At 39.9% G+C, this 25,698-nt stretch overlaps 1 protein-coding gene across 1 annotated transcript; it reads left to right on the top strand.

Moving 5' to 3' along the window:
- The first annotated feature begins 1,582 nt into the window (after nt 1-1,582).
- Nucleotides 1,583-24,971, top strand: LOC116491287 (L-threonine dehydratase catabolic TdcB-like). Its single transcript, XM_032191146.1, has 11 exons — nt 1,583-1,683; nt 9,203-9,545; nt 12,820-12,936; nt 13,825-14,066; nt 18,880-19,045; nt 20,380-20,476; nt 21,399-21,474; nt 21,901-22,026; nt 23,208-23,375; nt 23,701-23,758; nt 24,906-24,971. Exons 1-11 carry the CDS (start codon nt 1,583-1,585, stop codon nt 24,969-24,971), a joined length of 1,560 nt encoding a protein of 519 aa, XP_032047037.1.
- The last annotated feature ends 727 nt before the right edge of the window (nt 24,972-25,698 follow it).

The raw sequence follows: 25,698 nt of genomic DNA, 5'->3' as shown, positions 1-25,698 counted from the left end.
CTCCTTGCAGCTGTAAATGTTAGGGAGGAGCATGCTGTGAAACTCGCAGATATTAATGTTTCTCTGTTGCATATAGACAGATTTTTAGGTGACTCCCTACTCAGTGTCATCAAAGTCTGTGTTTCATCTGCACAGTTTGCTGCAAGGAGAGCTTAGGAATCCAACACATCAGTCTGGGCTCCTAGGCATCCAAAAGCTAAGCGTTACAATTTTTACTTTTTTACATTCCCTTTCCTGTCCACCATTGCACTTCAGATGTGTTATGAGCAAAGTAATAACTCCACCCGCCTTCTCTCTTTGCTTCACCAGTGAAGCTGTCCTGAACTTCACTCTCACTTAGAGCTGCAAGTGCTGGCAGCATCTCACTGCCTTTTTGTCTCGGCTTCTGGCAGTAGCATGCTGCTGGGTTGCAGCCATGCTTAGTACATGCAGCACCCACGGTCTGCACATCCACTGTCTGGAATGACAAAGGGTTTGGGGGTGGGAGAGACAGGAAAAAGTGGTGAATCTAGAGTTTCATCTGCACTGATGTCCATGGAGTAAGGACCTGCCTGCCACACCTATGTAGGGAAGCCTCCAACAACCTGGCTCCACTTCCTACAGTTCCCAGAAGACTATTTAGTCATTTATTCTGACTCTTGCGTGTGAAACAGTTTATTATTAGTCAGGGTACTCTGCGGAGAGGGTTAGGTCACAGCTTGGGTTAGATCACCCTGTGCCTGTTCTCCGTGTTGGAGGTTAAACCTACGTACACTGTCGGCAGAAACCAGAGCAGGCATGGAGGGACCGCTGACACCTGGGGAGGGACACCTGGCCAGTCCCTGAGCAGCTGGGAGCCTGTGCTCCATCAGGGCTGCGTTCCAGAAGAGGAGAACCACAGAAGGACCCCAATCCCATCCCACCACACAGCCATCGTGTGGCTGGAAATCTTTCATGGCCCCTAGTAACACTCCCTCGGGGCAATGAAGAGAGAACTTTGATACTGTCTTTCTTTAACTGTTACTGCAGTTGTTTCCCTACATGATCTTTTCTGTCCATCTGTATGATCTGCATATCTCTCTCCTCTGCTACAACTTTGCCAAGAAAAGGCCCAACTTTGCCAAGAAAAGGCCCAAAGGCCCAGTCTTTTGGTTACGAAATCATGAAGGCCTGTGTCCCTAGGTGCTGCCTTAACAGATCCTTGCACCTGGCTGAGACACCACAGAAAGAAGTTGGCCCTTCCTTGCTACTTCTGTCTCCCCAGTGCACGCTGTTAGATCATGGGCCCTGCAATGAGCCCCGATCATGCTCCACAGCTAAGCAGTAAGTAAGTAAAGCTTCATGTGTCCTGCTAACAGAACATCACCCAAGCATAATCCAGGCCCTGACTCAAATTGACAAGGGCAGGTTGGCCTCTGAAATAATCTCTTTAAATAGCAGCAGCCATTTCTGAAAGTCGTTCCCCTCCCCCAGGAGCGTTGGAGAGCTGCTTACAGCAAGTCGCCTCTCTTCCCCATCCTGGCAGTGCAGGGCTGGCACTTCTCGCAGGCAAGTGTGTCCACTGCCTGCAGCCTCACAGCTTTCCTTTGCACCAGGAATTACAATGAATTTTGCGGCACAGTTTATCTACTCCAGGGTGTTAAAAAACAGAACTCCCAGGGACCGCTCCAGGGAAGATGAAGAATACGATCCTTTCTGGCAAAGGTTGGAGAATATTGCTGTCTGACTTAGAACTAGAGTGCTCCTTCCTCCCCTTTAGGGGCCATGGTCAACCCTCGGGGTCCACCCAGGGCCAGGCCTATGGACATGACATCCCCCGGACCCCTCCTGCCTCCTTATGGTGTCGTAGTTGGAGTTTTGCTTCACCTCGTTGTTTATTTATTCGCTATGCTGTATAGGTAATGCTTTCTTTTTACTTTTCCTTACTTTATTATTAAAAAAAAAAAAAAAAGAAAGAAATTGTTCATAAGTTTCCAATGTCTCTCAAGGTTCTGTGACTGAGTTGATTCTGGAGTCATCCACTGGAAGCAGTGGAGCTGTGAGTACTTTAAGCCAATGTTCAGCTTTTTTACTTCATGAGTGTTGTCGTAGAATAAGCCTAGGCAGGCCAATGGACTGCTGAAAATCTACCATGGGACAGCCAGTATTGCGTTCTGCTATTGCAGGTGTTCTGCAGTTATCTTTGTTCTAGTGCGTATAGTCTGCTTGATTTACTGTGCTCAGGCATGGATGGTGCAGAGACAATTTAGGAGACATCTAGAGCCCCTGCATTGCACTGACCAGAGTGTGTGTGCACCCGTGACATAGCTGTGTTGGCACAACCTCACTCGAAGCCTTTTCAGTATCTGTTTTGGTCCCCTGTTTTGTTTTCTGACCACTCTTAGCAAGATCAGAAGCTGGTATTGCCTGATGTTGGATAAACAAGGTGCAATTACCATCTCCTGCTTCGTTTGCATCTGTAGTTGCATATATTTGTAGTATTTAAAACAATTTATTTCAAGCAGGCTCAGTGTCCACTGAATAAATATAAACTCCCATGGAACGGGCAGCTTGAGGGAGAAAAAGAAGACCAAGGGGGAGGAGAAGTTTGCAATTAGGCATTGAAAAAATGTCTTGCCCAAGGTCACACATAGCTGCAGTGAACTGAGAATCTTGGGTCAGTCCTTTAATCACAGGACTGGCCTTTCCTCTCATTTGGATTATGTTACTCACTCTTTATTATAGGTGAATTTTGGGATGTGTTGATCACAAGAGAACCTCTAAATTCAGAGAAGATTTAGTTTAAAGAGGAAAATGGTTTAACTTCTGTAAGAGTTTTGTTTTAACTGCCAAGCTGTGTGCAGTGCTTTATACTGACTGTTTGACATTCACAATGTGAATCTTTAAGAAGCACTTAGAGGAATTTGTCAGTTTGAGGGACACTTGGAAGGTGTTGAAGCAGAGGTAACCAAGAAGGGTGACCTTTTGAGTTCCCCTTGCTTTCAGATTGTTTTTTCCTGTTATCTCTTTAGCAGCTGACACCTCGTTGCTATTGCTACTAGCAAGCAATGACATTTCAGTAGCACGTACAGAAGACTAGCGATGGGTTATAACCAGAGATGAAGGCAGATACAGTGTTGGCCTCAGGCTGTGGTCAATGTGAATTACTGAAGCTCAAGATACATTTTTTTTCAGAAGTGATAATGCAGCTTGGTTGTTCCCTGCATGAGCCTGGGCTCTCTGCACTCACTGCTGGTGTAGCAACACACAGTTTTGTGGGATCATGCTGCACAGGGTGAGTAGAGTTACAGGTGCCTGCCGTGGGCTCGGTCCCAAGGCTTGGTTATTTTGTACCTGTTTGTGGTGGATGGTCACAGGTGCTTACATCCTCTAGCACTCGTGTCATACAGGCTGCTAACTAAGCCATGATCTCTTCATCTTTAAGACACTCTAATAAGTAGCCTTGCTATGAACTTCCTGTGGGAGTCTTAGGCAAATCACTATCTGTCTGTGCCCCAGATTCTATCGATTCAATCTTATCAAAGGTAAGCTAATATTTACTGACTTGTATTTCTGTTTAAGGAAGGATATTATTGATTCCTGTGTGATTTAGGAACCTTTGCATGGGATTGGGTATCTAAAGCAAGCCTTCATTTTTCCATAATTTCTCTTTCATAAAGATCAACTTGCACAAGCTTCTGAGATACTTGTAAGAATCACTGCTATTGCAGCATTTGGGTGTGCTTGGGGAAAAACAAAATGAAAGCAGCCAGCGAGGATTTCACAAACACAGGAGAGCTCACAGGGATTTACATTGCCAAAATGAGCTGGGATGGAACAGGAAGATTTAGGAGCTATCAGGAAAAAGGATTGCAATAAATCAGGAGGGTTCCAGAAGGGTGTGGAATGCTCCAGCATCTGGAAGGAGCAGAGGAGAAAGAGGTTGGGGACATGGAATAAGAAGGATTAATGGAGCTGAGGAGGTCCTGGATAAAAGAGAGATGTTGATGAGGGAAAGGGCTCTCTCTGTCCTCTCCTGGGATTACTTTTTTCTCACTCCTTTGAGAGGAGGTGCCGTCACAGCTGCATCTCTCTGTCAGAAGCCAAGCAGACTGCCTGGTGCCTGCAGCTGGCTACTCCCCAACCAGTCCATGACCCATCTCTGCTCTACATTCCGTGAATGAGGAATGAGGCAGAAGTGACTTCAAAGGGGGGTCTGTTTTTCCTGTAAGAAGTACTCCAAACTTGCAGGCATAAGATCGGAGTCCATTTATTCACAAAGCAGATGACAAGTACGTCTAAAGCTTTATCTCACCAGTGCCTATTGCTCAGTGAGCTACAAGTTGGTGTTCAGAGAGCTTGAAGGTGATGGCAGCATTTCGGTATGTGCTTAAGAAGTGCCTTTCCCCGCCCCACCCCACCCCCCCTCCCAAAAAAAAAAAAAAAAAAAAAAAAGGAAACAAAAAAGCCATGCATATGCATGTATGCGCATGTGCTGCTGTTAATTACATGCCAGTCCTAATTCACTGGGATGATTTGAAGTGGTATTCAGGCTTACCACTAGCCACTAGTTTGCACTATGCCACTGATCAGTCCAACTGAAGTGTGGAGGTTTGAATTTCCCATCATGGCATAGAGCTTTAAGGGTGCTCAAGTACAATACAGAACTTCTGCTTCAGAACCCTGTTCAAGGTGACTGTGCATCATTGTGAATGCAGATAATAAAAACTGCTGTGGAAATGAAGAAATGCTGAGTTTTCAGCCTTTCTTCTGCCTTGAAATGAGTTGTTGGGACTTATTTTGCCAAACAGGCCCAATGCTGGCTCTAAGTATGTCAACAAATCGAAATGCTGTAGGAACAGCAACACTGAGTCAGAGCAAAGGGACAACCACCTCTTTATCTTTTCTGTAGTGGTGGCCAGTAACAGAAGCTTAGAGAAAAATATAAGCTACGCAAGAAAAGTGCTTTCTCTCATATTCTCTTGTGAAGTCTGCCAAGCAAGTGCTTGGGGTCTTCCTGAATCAAGAATTGCTCCTTGAACGATGTATGTAATGGTCACTGTTAGACCTAACTCCACAGAGCTGCACAGCATTTTTAGGAAGCCATTTGTATGATTGCCCTTCATAGCATCCCATGGCAATGAGTTCTGTGAAATAATTATTTTCAGTAAGAAAAGGTTTTCTTTTAATTTTTGTCTGATAATTTCATACGATATCCCCCTAAAATTTATGCTTGGAGAAACAGTGATCATTCTCTGATCACTGTTTTCTGGACATCTGTGACTTTGATTTTTTGCTCCTTCAGTTCTGGAAGCTGAAGAGATCCAGTTTATCAGTTTAATCTATTAAATCTGTTTCCACAAGGAACCTGAGGAAGCCATTCTGCATGAGCTTCATCTGACTGGGACATGCAAGCGTGCCATTATTGCAGGATAACTGCATAGGCATTTATTTCTCCCTGTAAAAAAGACAACAGTTGTGGTGTGTAGGTATAGCATGTGCTATCACTGTTTGATTTTTCCTAGAGTTATTTTTGTTGGTTTTAATAAATGATTGTTCTGTTAATATTGCTGTTTTTCCAAACTTGTTTTCCCAATGATATTTGAATTGAAAAATATCAGTATATTCAAGTAAACAGTCTAGAAACAGAACTGTTTATTCTGAATTGTTTTTGTCATCCTAATAGTGCATTTCAGCACACACTGTCTTTGAGACTTCAAAATATTTAGTTATCTTTTGTTAAATATGATACTTCTTCCAGTTCTTTAATTATTCGTGGAATGTCTGTATACAGATCTTCTCTCTCTTTTTTTTTTTTTTTCTTTTCAGTTATGCTGAGCAGCTGTTCTTGAAAAAGTAGGTTTATAAACTATTTTTTCCATGTTTGCTTTTACTAATCACTTCAAAGGTAAAATGGCGTGATTTATAACATGTAACAAAACTTGCCAGCTAGATATTTGTTTTATGCTGGAAATATCAGACTTCCTCATGAAAACTTTCCTAAACGAATTCCAAAAAAGGAATGAGCAATTCATTTGAAAGTGACAATGTTTTATAACACTAAGTTTGTATTTATATTGGCTCAACCTTTTTGTCTTGTAGGCATGATCACTAGAAAAGATGCCATATTTTGTTACTGTGCATGCGAACTCACATTGTTTTGTTTGTTTGTTTTGTGAGCATTTGCATGCCCCACTGCCTGCATTGACCGTTCCTGTAAAAGAAATTCATATTAAGTTAATCTGTGCACTGAGGTATCTGTGTGAAACATATGAAGAGGAGAGAAACACATCTAACTCAGCAGGGTTATTACTGGCCTGTTTGTGATGGATCATCAAACCTAAAATGACTATTTACCTTGTGAGTTTGAAGGCTTGTGTGTTCACCCAGGTGGGTTCAATAGGGAAAAATGTCATTCACTGGTGTAACTGAAAAGTACATGCATAGACGGAGAATAAAAATTCATCTGAAGAAAATAGCATATACAAAAGCATGGTGATATTCCTTTGGAAATGAGGCTGCTGACCTTTCAGATGCAAATGGATGATAGTTTCCATATTAAATACTGAGATGTTAATGTTTCAAATCTGTTTGAAACCTGTATTATGCTTGAAAAGACTATATGCTTTTTATGTTTGACTTATTTTTTTGTTGTTGTTATGGCTATAAGGTGTTGTCTCCATTAAGGACCTTCACAAATATTCACTGCTCATGAGAGTAATTGATGCAAAAAACCTCCTTTGTTCTGTGAAAAAATAAAAATAATAAAAAAAATCCTAGATTAGGGCCCAGAATCAGCATCCAAATCTGGTCTTTGTATTTGCTGGTAAAGTATTGAATGGCACTAGATTAGTGTGGTGTTGCCCTGTAATTTCTACTTTCTGTACTTTACTGGTTCGTTGGTGGAGTTTTTGTAGTCGTATTTGCCTGGATTTGTTTTTATTTATTTATTTTTACAGTTTTTGATTACAAAAGAAACCGGGGAAAAATGGGAGTTTATCTCTTGTCTCAAATACAAGTCATTAAAAAAATCACCTAGAAAAATCACAAGTTTTTGATCCATATATATTTTATATATATATATATATATATCACTCTCTATATACAACTGGTATAAGAAATACCATTATTTGCCAATGCTTGCTAAACATTTTACATGATTAGAGATAAGTTGTATATGCTCTTCTCTTCTGAGAGGCCACAGGCTAGTGTGATTTAGAAAACAATTCATTTGTTTGCAGGGGGGTGTGTGTGTCTGTGTGAACTCCTATCAGAGCTGTGGCCTCTTAGGTCACGGTAGCTGTTGTTTATGCAATGGCCCCGTTTGGTTCCCAGAGCCATGGGCTGTGCCATAACAAGTTCACAGGGAGACAGTTTGATCTGATTCCCGTATTTGCATTAAGATCACTAATACGCGTGAGAACTGACAGTGGAAGTTTAACATCCTTAGGAAATGTTCCAATCCTCTAACCCCAAAGGAGCAGAAATGCAGAAAATTGTAGAATAGATCCACTCAATAAACTATCACTACATTCTCTGCCAGAGTCCCTCCCCAGCTTTCCTGTAGGCTCCCTTTAGGCACTGGAAGGCCACTGTAAGGTCTTTGTGGCCCTCCTCTGGACTCATTCTAATAAATCCCTGACCTTCTTGTGCTGTGGGCCCAGAGCTGAAACCAGGCTCCAGGTGGGGTCTTCCGAGAACAGAGCAGAAGGTAAAAGTCCCCTGCCTCACCCTGCTGCCCACGCTGCCTTTCGTGCAGCCAGGATGCGGGTGGCTTTCTGGGCTGCAAGCGCACATTTGAACTCAGGAATTTTGGAGAGAGAAGAAATTGCCACTAAAACTGTCTTTTTTTTTTTTTTTTTTTTTTTTAAGTATAGTACTTGCTTTAAACAATAAAACCTCTTATGCTGCCTACATTGTTATGTGAGATCCTCAGTGGGACAACTGGAAGTATAATAGGAAGCAGAGCTGCTGGCATAGCTTATGGGACCACAAAGAAAATGGATGCCACTGTCAAAAGGGAAGCAATTGCTTAAAAAGCAGCTGTTTCTAAATGTTTTTAAAATTAATTTTGAAATTGATTACCATGCACATTGCAGAGATCACTGCTCTAAAATTAGAATAGTATTTGTTTCAACCAGCCCTGCTGATGAAAAACTGCATAGATTAAATCCAAATTATTTTGAAAAACTGGTAAATAGTTTTTTCCAGGGGTGATGCTGAAATCTCTGATAATAATTTAACATGCTTATTTTTAGAAAACTGTTTCTTCTAAATATGTTAATACTGAGTACTTTGTGTAGAGAGACTATACCATCTGTGTAGTTGTAGCCGTGGACCAGACTAGGTATCAGCTCTTTTCCAAATCTCTCGTCTTCTGCTTAGTGCTTTGTTTCCTCCTTGTAACTCAGCAAATTCTGAGAATTTCTGGAAGTTTTGATTTTATTTGTTAGCAGGGCTGCAAAATCCTATCTTATCCTGTGTGAACTCCTGAGTACTGTAGACCATAGAGTAAGACAGCCTAAGGTAGGACTAGTGCAAGGCTTTGTAGCAAAAGGTTTTGTCTCTAAGGTTCCTTGGGGAAAGAGGTTTGTGTGGCATCACAGTGTTTTATTATCTGGAGGTGCTTTTATCTGTGAAGTGTTAGGTCACAGATCAGGAGTCCTAGTCTTTTCGCTCATAGTAAGATATAGTTGCTGTCTCTTATCAGAGTGATTTCCTTCCCATCACAAGGCAGTTGACAACAAGAGTATGTGCGACAAGTAGGCACGAGAAGAAAAGCAGACCTTTTGTTTGCAATGCAATCATGTTATTGCTATTAAGTGTTAGGGAATGGTCCGTAGCAGTGACTTCATGGAAAACCTAGAATTGCATACAGCAAACACGTTTTCACATTTCAGAATTCCTGCAACACTGAAGTAAGACCATCACCAGCTGAGACCAAGCACTTAAGCAGGTCTGCCTGCCCAGACAGCAAGAACTGTATCTTCCCTATTTATTTGGTTATGGCAGTTTTTGAGTTTGTCTACATTGCAGGTTACCTGTGGCATTTGTAAAAGCTGGCTGGTTACAGTATCTTTCCATCTACCTGCAAGATAGGTAATAAGACATTAATAATTTAGTCTGCTCATCTGAGGCTTGTGAAGAGCAACTGAGATGTGTAACTGATTTAAGAGCAACTTAAATGCTAAACGTCAAGCCTTTAATCAAGCTTTCCTAACAAAATTATTTTATTTGCTTTCAGGGATGACAATAAAATCAACAAACGAGATGCCCCGGCAATTTGTGATCTTCACCGTTGTAAGGATGGGCCAGTAAGAAATGGCCACATTGGGCAGAGGCCACCCTCTATCAACCCTGAAAGACTGAAAGATTTTGTTGAAGAGGATTACCTCAATGGGGATGTGAAGACCTGGGAAATGAAGATAGTCAGCCGTAACGAGGAGTTACTTGGGGACGCCCTTTCCCTCATTCCTCAGTCAAGCACCAGGACCAGCCAGTCAAGCCACAACAAGCTGATTCGATTTGAAGACATAAGTGCAGCAGCTTTCAAAATTCAGAGTGGTGTTCAGAAAACACCCTGCATGGTAGGGAATTCTTATGGCTTTGAATACTCTCTCATAAAAATTGGTCAGAAATGAAAGAAGAGTATGCATTATCTGCAGCAGATAGATCTGTGTAAAATGACTCACATTCATATTAGTTGTTGTGAACTGTCAATAATCATTTTCTTCCTACCTGTTTACATTAACCTAAATCCTCAAAGATTGCAGTGACCTGTAAACAAAGGATAAACCACATTAGGCATAGACTTAATGCACTGTGGTATTAAAAAAAACACTTGCGACAAAGAACCTGAGCTGGAGACCATTGACTAGCACTGTTGCAAAAGCAGTCAGATGAGAGGGTCTGGTTTGGAAGTAGCCCACATATGTGGGAAGTTTGAAGGATCAGATTTTCCTTCTTAGCTTGGGAAACCTGGCAAGGATGAATCTGTTCTGTAACCAGGTGGTTCTGCCACATGCCTCTTCAACAAAGCAATGATATTGAGATACACGCACACCCTTATTGGTCAGTCTAGGTATGAAAATGATGGAGACATTCTCATTGCATATGTAAAAACATTTGTTAAAGCATATAGAAGTGCAGTGACTTAGCTATTTAATTCATGGTGTATTTCTGCTGTTGGGAACTCTTCAGGAAGGTGATTGTAGGCCCTCTGTGGCTAATCTCCTCTTTTCCCTGTAGTGGGTAAGAAAAAGTCTTTGGCAAACGGTGGTTCAGAGGAGCAGCCCCAGATCTCTCTCTGGAGGAATGTCTCCTTGTCACTGACCCCCACGGGCACACTGCCAACCTCACTGGCTGCTGATTGTCTTTCTGGCCTGCACAGGGAAAGGACCTTGGTGTCCACTCCCTGGAGCAAATTGGTTGAGTCTGCAATGCACAGCAGTTCTGCTGGTTCCCAGATGGTGCCTGCTGATCTAGAGATACCATAATTACTTGCAGTGTTACTTTTTTTGGCTCAGAGTTCCCTGAATAAGGATAGCCTTGGCCACATGGGTTATTGCGGGATCTCATTCACACTCTCAACTCAGATGGATCTGACCAGCAGCTCACAGTACAGTCTGTATCTCGGCCCCATTCCCTAAGCTCCCAAAGTGTGGCTTCTGCTCTGAAAGTAAACCAACACATCCTAGTGTGGGAAAAGGTGAGCCACGGATTCCATGTTCTGCTCCTGCAGGCATCTGTGTAACAGAAAACTTTTCATAAACTGGTAGTGTTCCTGCTCACAACTAGTTAAGCTCTATTTGGCCATTTCACAGTATTTATTCTCAGGCAGCTTTGCCCCTTAACTTAAATAGCTCTTTTCTCTTGGGCATTGCTGGCAGATTTATGCAGCACAGTTGTATCCCCTCTCTGCATTTGCTGTGCCAAGCTAAACAGGCCAACTTTCTTCAGTCTCTTTTTATGAACTGTGTTTAGGATGATCAGAATAGTGTAAAGTCAACACCCTTTTTTTTTTTTTTTTTTTTTTTTTTTTAGTGTTAAAATAGCCTATGGCTGTTGCTAGTCCAAGTAATCTTCATGGAAAAGTCATTAGTATCTGTTTCACGCACTGATTCAAAAGGAAGGTATTGAAAGCACACAGTAGTGTCAAAAACACAGATAAACTTTATATGAAATCCTCATCAGTGGGAGGTAAGAACCACCCTCAGGGACTTTCTTTTTGATTCAAAAAAAAAAAAAAAAAAAAAAAAAAGTATAGCTAAAAACTGTTCAGTTAATTAATAAACAAAAACTTTGCAGAGAGATTCCCAATCTGCAGGTAAGACCATGGATGAAGCATCCTTCTGGATCTTTATGCGGCAGTTTGCCTGAAGCTGAGGCATGACATGATGTATGATGGTCATAGAGGTTGTGGAGGTAGTAGGTAAAGGGAAGCAAGGACTGAGCATTAAATTGGGCACTCAATTTGGTCGGTATAGGAACTTAAAAGGTTGTTTGTTCTGTGTTAGTTTTATGGATGTAGAATGGATGCTGCTCTGTGTTGTACCTTAGACACAGCATCTGTAGTCCCTAGATAAGACCAAGGTGACAAAAAGGAAAAGTTACAGGATGGTTCAATGACTCTTACGAGGTCATACATCAGGTCAGTACTGCTGGAAATAGCACTGACACCTCCTTTGTTAGAAGTAATTGTTGTATTTAGGCCACAAAAATAAGCCCCAGTTAAAGGAAGAAGAAAAAAATAACATTAAAAATAAATAAATAAATAAATAAATGTCGAATATCAAAATTTAAAAAAAAAAGATACATGTGAAGTACACCACTTCTGTGACTAATTAATGTATATCTTAAAATGTAGGAGACTTAGCAATTTTACAAAATCACAGGATTCATCTTTTTAAATCTTGTTTCTTAACATTCACTCTAGAATCCAAGATGCTCTACAAAAACTGATATGATAAAATTAGTGAGGTATATGAAGACCCAGTAAGGCAGCATTTCCTGTCCAGCACTCTTCTGTTTTGTTTAGGCATTCTCCGTAGTTCACGCTGTTTAGGATAGAAACAGTTTTTCTCTTAGTTTCCTAAGCACTTTCCATTCTTTCAGTTCTGCAGATAGATTTCCAAAGAGAGCAGCAAGCATTGACCTGTGTGATGCCACGAGTTAGCCTTGATGATCCTTGTGGGTCCCTTCCAACTCAGGATATTCTACGATTCTATGATGAGTGGTGTAGCTCCTAGTGCAGGAGAAGCAAAATAGAGAATCTGGCCCCACCTATGGGTGAGGAAGTAAATAAATGTTTCCAAATGCACTAAAAAGCCTGGAAACACTCATCTGAAGTATTTAATTTAATTGCATACATTAAAGCAAGTATCCATTTCAGATATGTTTAGTTTATAGAAAATTTTAACTCTTTGAAAGTCCCACAATCTGACACATGTTGCTAGTACATATCAGATTGCAAATATTGCACATATCCGATACATTACGTAACATGCATGACGCTTTTTGATAGAAATACTGAATATGTTGTCAAGCTCTCTTTTAATCCGTCTCTCGTGAAAGTAGTTACCTTTGTATCTGTATTTGATCAAGACCAAAACCAATGCTATTTTCAGAAGTCCCATGCTGTACATACTTCACCGTTTCAAGTTTGAAAATTACTTCCATAAACCACAGGAGTCTGGTAGGTAACAGCATGCTGTCATGTATTTCCAAAGAAACTGAATATGTAACTTTCCTTTTTGGAGGTCACACATAGCAGTCATGCCTCCTTCAACAGGGAGCTGATGGAGTCTGCAAGGTTTTTCTTAGTTTTTGGTTTATCACCATAATAATATTTCTATATTCCAGTACTCCAGGCTATCCAAGCAGTATGGAGTGGATATCTACCTAAAGAAAGAGTTCCTCCAGTACACAGGATCTGTGAAGGAGCGAGGTGTGCTTTATCTTCTGACATCATTGCCTCAGGTATAACAAAGTGCCAGTATGTGAAAATAAAAAGAATCAGTTTGGCTTCACAGAAATAGAGCAGAATTGTTTTGAACTACAGTGTCCATAGAACCAGAGTGTTTCTTGCCTTTTGAACTGTTGCCCTGAATAACGTAGATCTGCAAATATCTGAATGTAAAATATTTTTCTTCTTTGTGCATGGCTAATCCACTGGTGAAATGCTTAAAATATTTGGGGGAAAAAAAAAAAAAAGAAAAAAAAGAAAAAAAAAAACTTTAAAATGTAAACTTCACTGTTTAAAAGTGACACTTAGATGGAAGTGCTTGTATGTGTATATGTTCTGACATGCTGAAACCACCACACTTGAAGTGATGATGAAATCGAGTTACAATGGGTGATGAGAACTATCAAGATCACCGATTGATTTTTGTCATGAATTTCAGTACCATTGCATGAATAGCCTGCTTATCTTTTGTTGTAGGAGGCTAATGAATCTCTGTAGCAATAATAGTTGGCATGATACAGCAGCCCCAAAACAGTGGTTATTTCTGCACTTCGCAATAATATAAATAAATCATTTTGTTAAAGGGAAACCTGATACGAAGTGATTTCCCACTGGCAAGGAAGAGGGAATGGGTACCAGCTCTGAGGGGACAGATGTTGACTCTTCTGGGATCAGCTGAATCTTTGCAGCTAATTCCAGTGGAAAAATAATTGAATTCGGGGAATACAGGGATTGTAGCTCTGTACATATGTATACTGTATCATAATACCATAACCTGATCAAACAGTAAAGGAAAAGAAGGCTTCCTAATAGAAAGAAGTCAGACCATTAGATTGATTAAGGATGATATGGGACAAGTTTGTGACACTGCATAATGTGCAATAAACAATCCTGTTTTTTAGGATCAGCAAAGAAAGGGGGTGATAGTGGCTTCAGATGGTAACTTTTCCATGGCTGTTGCTTACCACGCCTCAGAGCTTCGTATCCCAGTGTTTGTCATTATGTCAACCAGCACTTCCCCGGCCAGAGTGAAGATGTGCCGTGAGTATGGTGCCATGGTTATATCATATGGCACTACAGCTAAGGATTCCCAGATGCATGCAAGACGGCTGGCACAGGAGAATGGTTACCTCTACCTCGAGGAGTAAGTAAAAAGTCAGATTGTTTAAAAAGATTATCATTGTTCAGATACTTGCCCAGCACTGCAAAAACGGTTACTGGCATTAGTTGTCTCAAACTTAAAATTTGATCACACATCATCAAAAGATTCCTCTTACCTGGGGGATGGACAGTTATAGGTACAAATAGTGAACCTTTCCATAGCAGTTTGGGATAAATGAAATACCTTTTTCCAGGTAAACTTCCTGATTAGGAACTTCAGGGCCTGGTATGACGGTGGATATATGTTAAATCTTTATGAAACCTGTCAGCATACATTTAGGCTTGCATTCTTTTTTGGTCTCTCTGTGAGGAGAAAGGTAGGTAAAAATTAACCTTTAATGCAAAAGATTTGATGGTGTAAGGCAGAGCAAGAGGTTAGTGCTGCAAAGGTATTCGTGTATCTCGTGTAACTGACAAAACTGTTTCTGGCATGAAAGAAGCTGATTAGGAGGCTAGTACACACATAAGTAGCTATGAATGGTTATAAATTTAAGTATTCAAGCTATCTGAGGTCATGAAATGAACCAGCTCTAGTAAAAGCATATTTAGAACAAGATAAGGTAGGGAAATTATTTAGAACTGATCTAATTTCCCCTTTGCTTTTTCTCTCTGCAGTCTATTCTGTGGTTCCTTTCCCTTTATGTTTTTTTTTGTTTGTTTGTTTTAAGTAAGATCACCAAGGGGGCAGAGGGTTGACTCATTAACATGACATAGCTGGCAGTCCCTCTGATGATGCACTGAGTTGGAATCTTACACTCCTGCTGTACCTGCCCATTGCTGCCTCTGTACCAACACACCACTGGGCATTTGTATGGCACCTACTGCAGTGAGTGCCTATTCCCCTTAGACACTGCTGCAGTAAACACAGTAATAATGAGTAATATTGCTTGGAAAGAGGATCTCAGAATGAACAAGATGAAGAAAGTCCTTTCTTCCTTCCCAGCTGGTTTATTAGGAAATTAATATTAAAACCTGTACCTTATGATTGGATTGTCTGCTCTGCCAACAGCTAACTCACAGGGCTGGTTGGTGTGCCTTGTCCACCCCCATGGGCACAGCCTTTTCTCAGACTGAAACTTTCAAAGAAACACAAGGGAACAAGGTGCCTTAGATCTCACTGAATTTTAAACCCACAAACGCTCTTTTTGAAAACCACAGCTTTACATAATCTTATGATTTCCAAATTTCTGTCAGATGTTTTTCAATCAGTGTGTTAACTCCCAGCTGGCTTGCATCAGCTGTCACATTTACACATAAGAACTAAATTGCAGTATTGTAATTTCATGTTTAATCTTTGTCTCCTCCCCAACAAATTTATTTTTGTTATGTAAAGTAGATATTCTCTAACTTCATGGAATTCCACAGACAATGTGTGCAAAGGATTTCTGCATCTACTATTGATGAATTCTAAATGAAATTGTCATTAATGATGTCTATGTATTATGATTTATTGTATTTCAAGTTAAAACAAAACAGTTATTCAGTCTATTACTATGTTTAATTACAACCTATCTCTCAATAGATTAATTTTTTCACATGCTGATGAAAAAAAATAGCAAAACTAGTACAGTTATGGGCCTTTTCATAACAGGATGCCTTAAACATGTTTTGTTAGATATAGACTGGGAGCACTTTTCCAGAGAGATGTGTGCGTGTACGGGTAGCTAGTCTTCTTCAATGTATCTGCCACACATTCATTACCACTTGCCAAAGCTGTCTGTAAAAGATCAGTCTTTCTCCCGTGCTTTAGAATGGAACTTCTGAAATGGAATTTATTTCATTTTAATTCTAGTTTGCCTAGAACCCCCAGCAATTTGATCCTTTGATCCCTAGAAAATCACAGTAATGCTTTTCCAGATATGAAAAGCATTCCCATACAATGCATGTTCATGAGTTTATTTCTGTATTTATTCCTCACTGAATATAGGATAAAAAATAAAAATAAATACTGAATGGTGAAAACAATTGAAGCTGTCCAGACATCTGTCGTCTTCTAGGGTAGCACATATGAAATCCAAGAGATGAAGCTTATTTATTAGTTGCACAGGTTGCGGTGTTGCTCAGATGGAGAAAGGTGGCTTCATGGGATCTCTGGATCTCCTTAACCAACAGTTTATTCTCTCCTTTCTGAAGCAGGCATTTCATGACTGTCTTTGTTTTTACCTGTGCATGTAGTATCCTGTAGTTGGGTGTGTCAGTGTCAGTTCTTCTCTTTTCTTGATTGCAATTAAAATACTCTGTTATGAAAACTAGCGTGCAAGTATCCAATTAGGGGAGGGAATTTTTTTATCCTGTTACATCTTCCTGTGAAATGCCAGAAAGGAAATGTGATTTTCCAAGTTGGAATTCGCTCATGAAGTCTACATAATTGCTGCTCAGGTAATGTAGGATTTCCAGTAACTACAGATGTTCAGGACGTCATTATAAATGTAGTATGAAGATTGTCAATAAATTATAGAGTACCTCTGGGATGACTGGAGAATAATTGATTTCTGAGTCAGAGAGGTATAAAATGAGGTGCTACAGAATGAATTACACACCTTCCTTCCTTGAGAGTCCATTTTTTTCCCATGTGACTCCTTGTCCAAACACTTGCCAGACCTGATCCTAGTTCATTTGTGATTTGGTTAGTTTAACAATCCAAGAAGGGCAACTGATAGCTTTTGAGCCCTTTGCTTGGAGAACAGGGGAACAGAACCTGGTAACTCTCAAGTCAAAATTTCATTGTGAATCTGAAGCCTGACAGCCCATTTTGGTTGCTGGTATGTTGCACATTTCAGAAGGCAAAGGGACAGATTTCTAGCTCTGACTCAAAAATGCTTATTGAAATGTGCCATCTTTGAATTTACCTGTCCTTTTTCCTTGTTTTTCCTTCAATGGCATATGATATCAAGAGAGAGCTGTTTGTTTTCACAGAGCAAAAGTAATCAGTGATGGTGCAAATAAAGTGACTCGTTTTATGATTAAGAGATGAAAACCGATCGGTGAACTGGTGTTCTAACAATATATTAGCAATAAAAACATGATTACCTGAAACCTTTATTCAAACTGCTACTAAGTGTTTATACACAGAGCAGTCTCCTTTGAACACAGTTTTTAGTTGTTAAAGTTTTGCTTGTAAATTGAATATCCCAGGCCTGCATTTGTTTTTGCAAGTTCCCATGTAAGCATTGTAGGGCAACTGCAATCTAAATTCTGAACCTTATTTGTGAATAAGGCTCCAGAAAAAAATAAATAAAATCAGGTGACCAGTGATGTATTTTGTTGTGTACACAGAGGAGGAGAGAGCTGCATCAGTGTCTTGATAAAGACAATAAATTCAAGGGTTCATTTACCCATTCCACTATAATTTCTTTACTTTAATTCTGGTACAGGAGTGAAAGTTCAGTTCTCTCATCTTTTCTTGTGTAGCTAAACTGACTCTTGCCCTGAGCAATTTGCTGTGTTTTTCGATCGATGTCATTTCTCAGCAGTGCCTTGGTCTCCACCTGGCAGGCATTCTGTGCTCCTCAGCATGTCTTAGCAGTGACAGAAGAGCACGGCTTCCTTGTGTACCAAAACGTACTCAGTAAAATAAATCAAGTGAAGTCATTGGGTCTATAATTCTGTTTGGCCAGAAAATAAAAATAAAATAAATAAAAAATAATAATAAAAAAATATATATGGGCACACAGAGGTCTCTTATTTTTTATTGATATATCATGATACATTTATAGCATTGCTAACTTGTACATAAAATCCAAAACTGCTTTTAGAAATAGACCCAAGCCAATCGTGCGACCGTACAGTGGGCTTTTCTTCAGAAAAGAAAGTCTTTTGAAGTCTTCTGAAGAAAAGACTTTCTGAAGACTTTCTGAAGAAAAAAAAAAGAGTCTTCTCTGACTCTGTTTGTCCATATTCTGCTCATTAACTTAACTTTGCCTGAAAGTGTTTTGCCAGTATTTTGGAAAACTAAAACCCTTGCTTATCCTTCCATGAGGTCTTCCAGAGTAATGTTCAAGTATCAGATATTGGCTCTGGGCTGTGGAAAGACTGAGCTCTGTAACACTCTGTTTGGTATTTGTGAGGTTGAACGCAGTGCTTGAATTTCATAAAGAAAAATCCCATTTATCACGAACACTGAATTCCACATACAAATAAAGAGAACAAGATCTCCTTTTGAGACTTTGCTTTTTGTTTTGACCACAACATTCAAAATTTATGAAGTTTAAGGAAGTTATGATGATGGAAGAATGCTTTCTCTCCTTATCTCTGTAAATCCCTGATATTGCTAACAACAACAGTACGTGCTCGTCAGCGTAAGGGCTACTTGGCAGGCCTACCCGGGGCCAGACTGTGCTATGAATTCTTCTTGGTTGCACTTTATGCATTAATCCCCGGATTCACTCCTGCATGAAAACTTGCACTCCTGTTAAGCCCAGATGATTGGTGATAATAAAGTGATTCAGGTAGCTTGAAAAGTTTGCTGACCTGGCTGCATGATTTGTGCCTCTGTTTTTCATAGGATTTTTGCTGTCAATTTTTTTTTTTTAACCTTTTGATTTTGCTCTGCTGTAGAAAGGGTCTGCTCAGTTCCTCAGTGGCACAATGTGTTCTTCCAGTAGGTAACGTCGCACTTTACAAAGTGATGGTCTGTTCGATGGCACTGACCTGTCACATCACCTCCTGGCCTCATTGCGCTGGTGATTTATTCTCATGTATTTTTCCTGCTGAATGATATATTTAGAGTAGCAGATTGAACTATTACTGTGTTGACAACTGTGAGTTCTGCTGAGATGTGCCTTTCCTTCACACAGAGAGGACAGTGCTGTCTACCTGTCGGGCCTGGGAACTGTGGGACTGGAGATGTACGAGCAGGTGCCAAAGTTGGACGCGGTGATTTTCCCAGCAGGAGGCCACTGTGGCCTGCTGGCAGGGTCGGCTGCTGCACTCAAACACCTCAACCCACGTATTTCTGTAATTGTAAGTTTCCTTTCACCTAGAAAGTGTTGAATTTTTGATACCTTTTACCACAGTTTTTTTTTTTTTTTTTTTTGGTTTGGTTTGTTTGTTTTGCTTTGTTTTGTTTTTTGTTTGTTTTTTCTCGAAAGGCAGTGGTATCTAGTAGTATGCTGGCAAGGACTGCCAGGGGACAGGGACTACCTGTGTCCACTACCCAGCAGCAGACCTGAGAGCTTAGGAGAAGCCTCCTGTCTCTTGGCTGGATTTAAGAAAAAATCTGAGAATGCTCTTCCAAAGCAAATGACATCTGTTTCTGTGCTTTGAATTGATTTCTTACTGGAAATGTTTGACCCTAAAGATGCCACAGGGTAAATTTAGTGGTAGCTTAGTTGTTATGGTAAAATTTCTTTAAATTGATGATTACTTATTGATTGTTGATTGCTTAACGTTGTTATTATTATTGTTATTTTGCTGTGGCCAGGTAACTTTCAACTTCAGTACGTGTACTATTGTTTTCTATTTTATTGTGAACGCTTCAGAAAAGGAGAGTTATTTGTGATTGAAGCTGGCAGACTTCAGTGTACTTAAGAGGGATATAAACACACATAATACAGCATTGCTGTCTTGAATACATCTTGGATACATTTGACTTACACTTAGCAACTTCTGCTGCTGTAATTTATAGATACATTTGACATTGCAGATGTAACAGATGTAAGGGAATCTTCCTGTGTGGAAGGAAACCGTAATCAACTTAAACATCATATATATATATATATATATATATTTTTTTTTTTTCCAAACATAATTCTCTCCAGAAGTGATGAGGATTGAGACAAACAGGTAGAAGAAAAAAAAATCTAGGAACTTTGTATTAACCATGGAATGTATATTTCAGAGCTATGAAATAGTACCGGGATGGTTGATCAAGATTTATTTTTCCATCAACTTTTTCTGTGAGGGAATTCTTACAAGACTGTGATCAATTCCACCCCCCACTCCAACCCCATTTATTCCTGGGTATCATCCCATACATAACAACTAGATTAGCTTTTTCATTATCATCTTCTATGTCTTTTGTACTATTGAAAAACAATATTCTTGTAAAGATGAAAAGCTTTTTGCAGTTTGTACTCAATTTTAATTCACTTTGAATTTTCTCTGGAAACTTGTTCTAAAAATTTTCCTCATCCCTTTTAAAAACTAACCTACATGGACAAGATTATGTACATTTCGAATGTGAGTGAGATTCAAATTACCTTGTTACTAACTCTGAGAGGAAACTTTTTTGGTTATAACACTGCCTTCTGTTAGAATTTGATCACTAAAAAAGTGACATCATTTGTATTACCCAGGGTGTTGAATCTGAAAGTTTCCCTGTATTGCAACAATCCCTAAAGGCTGGCCACCCCGCTGAAGACCAGGCTTGCAGCAATCATCACTTCTATGGGGGTAGGAAAAAAATGGATTATTCTTGTGGAAGTAAAATAAAGGTTGTAATTGATTTTGCCAACCTAGTCATGTTCTTTTCCAGCTAACTGAATTTTAACGTATTTAAACGAAGTCTTGTCTGAATATATTTCACAAAATTTAATGTATTTTGTAAGAGCAGCTTCTGACACACAAACTGCACCCCTCTTCAAGGTACAATGCTATTTCCAGTGTACATGAAATGTTCAGGTGAGTACTTAGAGATATGAGAGTAGTTATGTGACTGCTGTGCTCACAAGCAGTAACTTAACCAGTGAAGTCAATGGGAAAGCTCTTGCCTAGAAGACTAATTTTTGAAAAGGCAGAAAAATGTAGTGCTTAAATATTTACACTTGCAAAAATGTCCTCAGGATAACAGCATTTATAAACAATTCAGTTGTTCCATATAATCTGCACAAAAAAAACCTCAGCTGTTAAGCAATTTAAGAATATCCTGTTTACCAGATGTTCAAATCCCCTGAAGCTTTAGGTTAAATGTGAGCTTTATAACCAAACAACTTAACTCTCTCAGTAAGTTCTGCCTGTCCCTGCACTCCTTTTCTGTCATGCTGTAGCTTGCTAATTCAGTGGCACACTTGGTGGTTCTTCAAGGCCTAGTTGTGCACTGAGAAACACCAGGCTGTAGGATCACTCATGCAGTAAGGCAGTGCGAGTGAAGAACCAGGATTTTTGTAATGGGATCCAGAGTGGCAAAATCTTCCTGGAAGATCCTTGGCCTTCTGGTACCAAACTCATTTTTGTCATGTAAAAATCAAGCTGCTTGAGATTATAGGATAGCAACGTGATGCAGTCATTAAGGACAAAAAACAATGTCAGGACTCTAAAAAAATATTGGACTTTTCTAGAGCAGCCAGCTTCACATTTTTGTATTTTGAAATTGCAGATGTGAGTGGACTTTGCTTTGGCAGCAATTCTTTGCAGCTGACTGGGAAACTTGTGGATAAAGTTGTTGCTGTGAGGTAGGTGAAGAAAAAACACCAAAATAAATAATATTGGGTGAACATTGCTGTGTATGAAAACTGTGCTGTACCTGACACTGAAGACAGTGAGTTTGTCCCCACTTAGCTGACCCCTTTGGCCAAAACAATTTATGGGCTGCTAATAAACACTTCTAATTCTTCACCGAAATACAAGTTCCAATAATATATTTACACACTATAATTTAGCTGGCACAGTGGTTCTTGTAAAAAATAACACTGTCTTACAGTAATAAGACTGTACATTCACCCCCATCAGCACAGCTTTTTATAACACCACAGTGGGATCATTATGTACCCAGGAGGACAGAAAGAATCCCTTCACACATAAATGTATTGTCTTCATTTTTTGGTAGTTCTTCTGTTTTGTTTGTTTGTTTTGTTTTGACACAACTCTTTCTCCACCAGAGAGGAGGACATCCTCATTTCCATGCTGAGACTGCTGGAGTATGAGCGAGCCACAGTTGATGCAGAAGGGGCCATTGGACTTGCAGCACTGGTTGCTGGGAAGCTGCCTGAGTTGAAGGGTAAAAGGTATTGCAGCTATTGCAAATGGGACTCAATAGGGAATTGTGGCAAAAGCATGGGGCCAAGTGCCTTGGTCATGGGAAATGGAGGTACTGGTTTTATGAGTGATGCGGCAGTTTCTGTTCCTGCACTGCCAATAGGCTTATCCATAGCACCTACTTCAGGCTGAAGAGACCACTCACAGGTCAGAAGACCATGTTGAACCAGACAAATGTCAGTGTTCTCAAATGACTGGGAGAAAGGCAGTTATGCACATCTGCTATGAGAGCATCTTGCTCTTGCCAGCCTGCTGCCTTCTCACATCCCACATGTGGAAATCAACCCCATCTGTAGTGGGACCTTGCCTCCTGAAAAAGAAACAACTTGCTAGCAAGTGAGCTGGGCTGTCATCTGCAGTCACTGAGTGACACTTGCCTTCCAACCCCAAGAGCTCCTGCCCAGCTAGGATTACCCTTGTGTTTAGCGTTAACTGTGTGGGTAAATCCCTTCTTGCATCTGGGCTTCAGCACTCAGTACTTAAGCAGATTGAGCCTTGACTCAAGATACAGCCCAGAATGTATTTAAATATACATGTGCTCAAGACAAAGTTTCCAATATACAGCATTGGATGCTAAAATGCTGCTGAGGCAGTTGCTCAGATAAGGCTGAAAATGTACAGAGCAGCAACAAAATTCAATTCAGCACAGCTAAAATAAAAGAGGAAATGCACAGGTTTGCCTCTGCAGAAAGAGATTATCAGGGACTAACCGTGTGGCTCTTCAGTTGCTCTTCAAACATTTCTATATTCATTTTGCAAGGTTGAGGTGGGTTTAATTAGTGGCTACAGAAAGCATTGAGCTGTTAAGAGCCCAAGATGCAGAATTTCTGGTGAAAGTGCTGTTCCATTTTTTAAATTTGAAATAGACCTAGAATTCTCCAGCTAATTATCTCTAACAAAACTAAATCCCCAACAAATACCAAGTCAAAACAAAACAGCTTCAGACGATCTAATACAGCCAGCTTCTAGAGTCCCATAGCCCACCCACAGTTGATACTAAGAACTAGGAGCTCCTCTGAAATGTAATATATGTTTACGAAAGCCTGGTCCCTGCAAATGTTAAGCTGATATCGAATTTAATGTCTGTGGTTTATGACTGCTTTGCACAGAGAAGCGCTAAGAAATAATCCTATTTTCTTTCTGCATTTAGAGTGGCAATTGCTATATGCAGTGGAAATGTGGAGTTGCATTTGCTGCAGCAGTGCATAGCTCGTGCCCTGACCCTTGATAACAGAGTGTGCAGATTTTCCCTTGTGCTTTCTGACTGCCCAGGAGACATTTCAAAGCTACTGGAGATTCTGGCTCGGGAAGAAGCAAGGTAAATCCAGTATAGTAGTAAGGAAATGTAGTCACTGCATAGCACAAAGATTATTAAAAACTTGGACATATTTCCAAATGTCCTCTGAAGGCAAGTCCATAAGTAACTAATTAATCAGTGTTTATTGTGTTATGTTTCAGAAAAAGTTTTTTTTCCCCTTCATTTTGGTTCCAAAATAAAAGCAGCTTCTCACCATTGAATAAGTATCTGACCCACAAAGCAGTAAAAATCGCTACTGTTCAGACATTTAGATAAATTGTTTATAATGACAAAGAATTGTTACGATCTCTATTTTATCCCTTAATTTATCCCTTATTTGATTTAGAGTTTTGGATATCAAGCAAGAAAGAATGTTTGTGACGTCTGAGCTCTTCAGTGTTGAGGTAAGACAATTCCATTCTCTCTAGCAATGCTGACCTCCCCTTGTTTTTCCTGTTTTTCTATAATCTTTATACAACAATGTGGAATTTTGGGGAAGTCCAATAGAGTGTTCACAATGATTTTTGAGAGCAGTGTAATAGATCATTTCTTCTGTGTTACACAGCTCCTTGCCTCACCACTTAACAGATATATAAATAATAGAGGACCTGTTTTACCTGTTATTGTGACACGATCTGTCCAGATGTTAACATTGCAAACCTTCATTACATGAATAGTTCTGTGACAGAAGTGATGAGCAATCTGCAGAATCTAGAACTTGAAGAGCCAGCTGTGTAGGCTGGCTGTAATTACTGAAGACCAAATTGCCTTAAAGCAACGCAGAGAACACCCTTACTTTTAAGGAAACCTTATTTTTAACTAGGGCCACGCTTTTGTACCCTATCTACAAAGAGAACAGAGTAAAGTCATTATTCCTTTGGTGAATATTTGATACAATCATAGAATCATAGAATATCCCGAGTTGGAAGGGACCCTTAAGGATCATCAAGTCCAATTTCAATAATGGTGAGGAGGTATTATCACCTAATATGATCTCTTAAAAGGATCATTCATCTCATGACATATCTCTTATTTCAACTGGTTTAGCAAAGGTGTGGTTCCACTGTTTTCATGCGTCCAGGTCTAATGTGACTGTGAAATCACAGGTGGAAGTTTAGGTTCTCCTTCAGTTTAAATTCTCTTCCCCCATGGCTCACACTGGATTTCCATATGTCAGAGTACTGCACCCTAATTTACTTGAGCCCATAGGAAATGACTTGTAAAGTCTTAGCATTGAAACAGAGAGGTAACTCTTAGCAAATCATACAAATAGCAAATTTGGTAGCCTTTACATTTTACATCTATTGAAGCAGATTAGATGGCCAGGAATATCTAGACAGTAATGAAGGTCAAAGCTAAGAAAAAAAAAAAAATCATCCAACATCACCAGCTAACTGGATATAGAGATCTAAAGGATTACCTATTTTGTGGGAGGAAACTACAGCTTGCCTCTGTGAACCTTCCCTAGCCTTTATTAGTAACGTCTCTCAAATCCAATATGGGAAAGCCTATTGCTTTAATAAACATTTCCACTTGTAAATTTCTTTACAGCTATTTAAATCCCTTTCATTTCATGTTTTTGATAACTTAGAAGTAGTCAGTGGGCAAAATCAATAAGCTATCTAGTGAGGTGAGGTATACCTTTGTTATATAATCATAGAATCATTAAGTTTGGAAAAGACCTCCAAGATTATCTGGTCCAGCCATTATGAAACCATGCAAGTCTCTGCTGTAGATTATCACCTAACCTTCTTAATGGGTCTTTTATTTGGACTCAGGCAACTCAGCTGAAAAAATATAAATTTGCACTCATCTAGTTTCTAGAGAAGTCTTCTCATCACTGAAACTACAGCATGAGCAGACAGGCAGGTACAGGAGGGCTTCTGGAATGGAGCAGCAAGGGCCTGCAAGGTCATGAGGCGCTCCAGCAGCTTGGCAGAGAAGCAGCTGTGGTGGTAGTTTTCCCTCTGACATCAGTCCTGTTTGAAGTTACGGGGTTGTCTGGCCTCTTCCCAGCTATGGTTTTAAATAACTCAGAAGAGACCAGTGATAAAAAGAACATCCGTCACACTACTTTTCCATCTGACTGCAACAAAATATGAATTAATAAGTAAAATGTTGTTTTTTCTTTATGATAACATTACACATGATCCCAGCAGTGCTCAGGTTCCTGGCTGGCTTTGTGTGGTGTAATACCTGCTGTTTGCATACTGTTTATTCACTTTGAGCCAGAAGTCGTTTAATTATTTTGGTCTGTTCTGGTCAATTTGAGTATTCCCTTTAGGCCAGCTTGCATGTTGTAAAAGAGCAGAGGAGAAAATTTTCCACTAGAGTTCCCAGTTGC

Source organism: Aythya fuligula, chromosome 7 (genome assembly GCF_009819795.1).
Source record: "Aythya fuligula isolate bAytFul2 chromosome 7, bAytFul2.pri, whole genome shotgun sequence".
Lineage (NCBI taxonomy): Eukaryota > Metazoa > Chordata > Aves > Anseriformes > Anatidae > Aythya > Aythya fuligula.
Note: the sequence above shows the minus strand (reverse complement) of the source record. Positions and strands in the feature narration are given on the sequence as shown.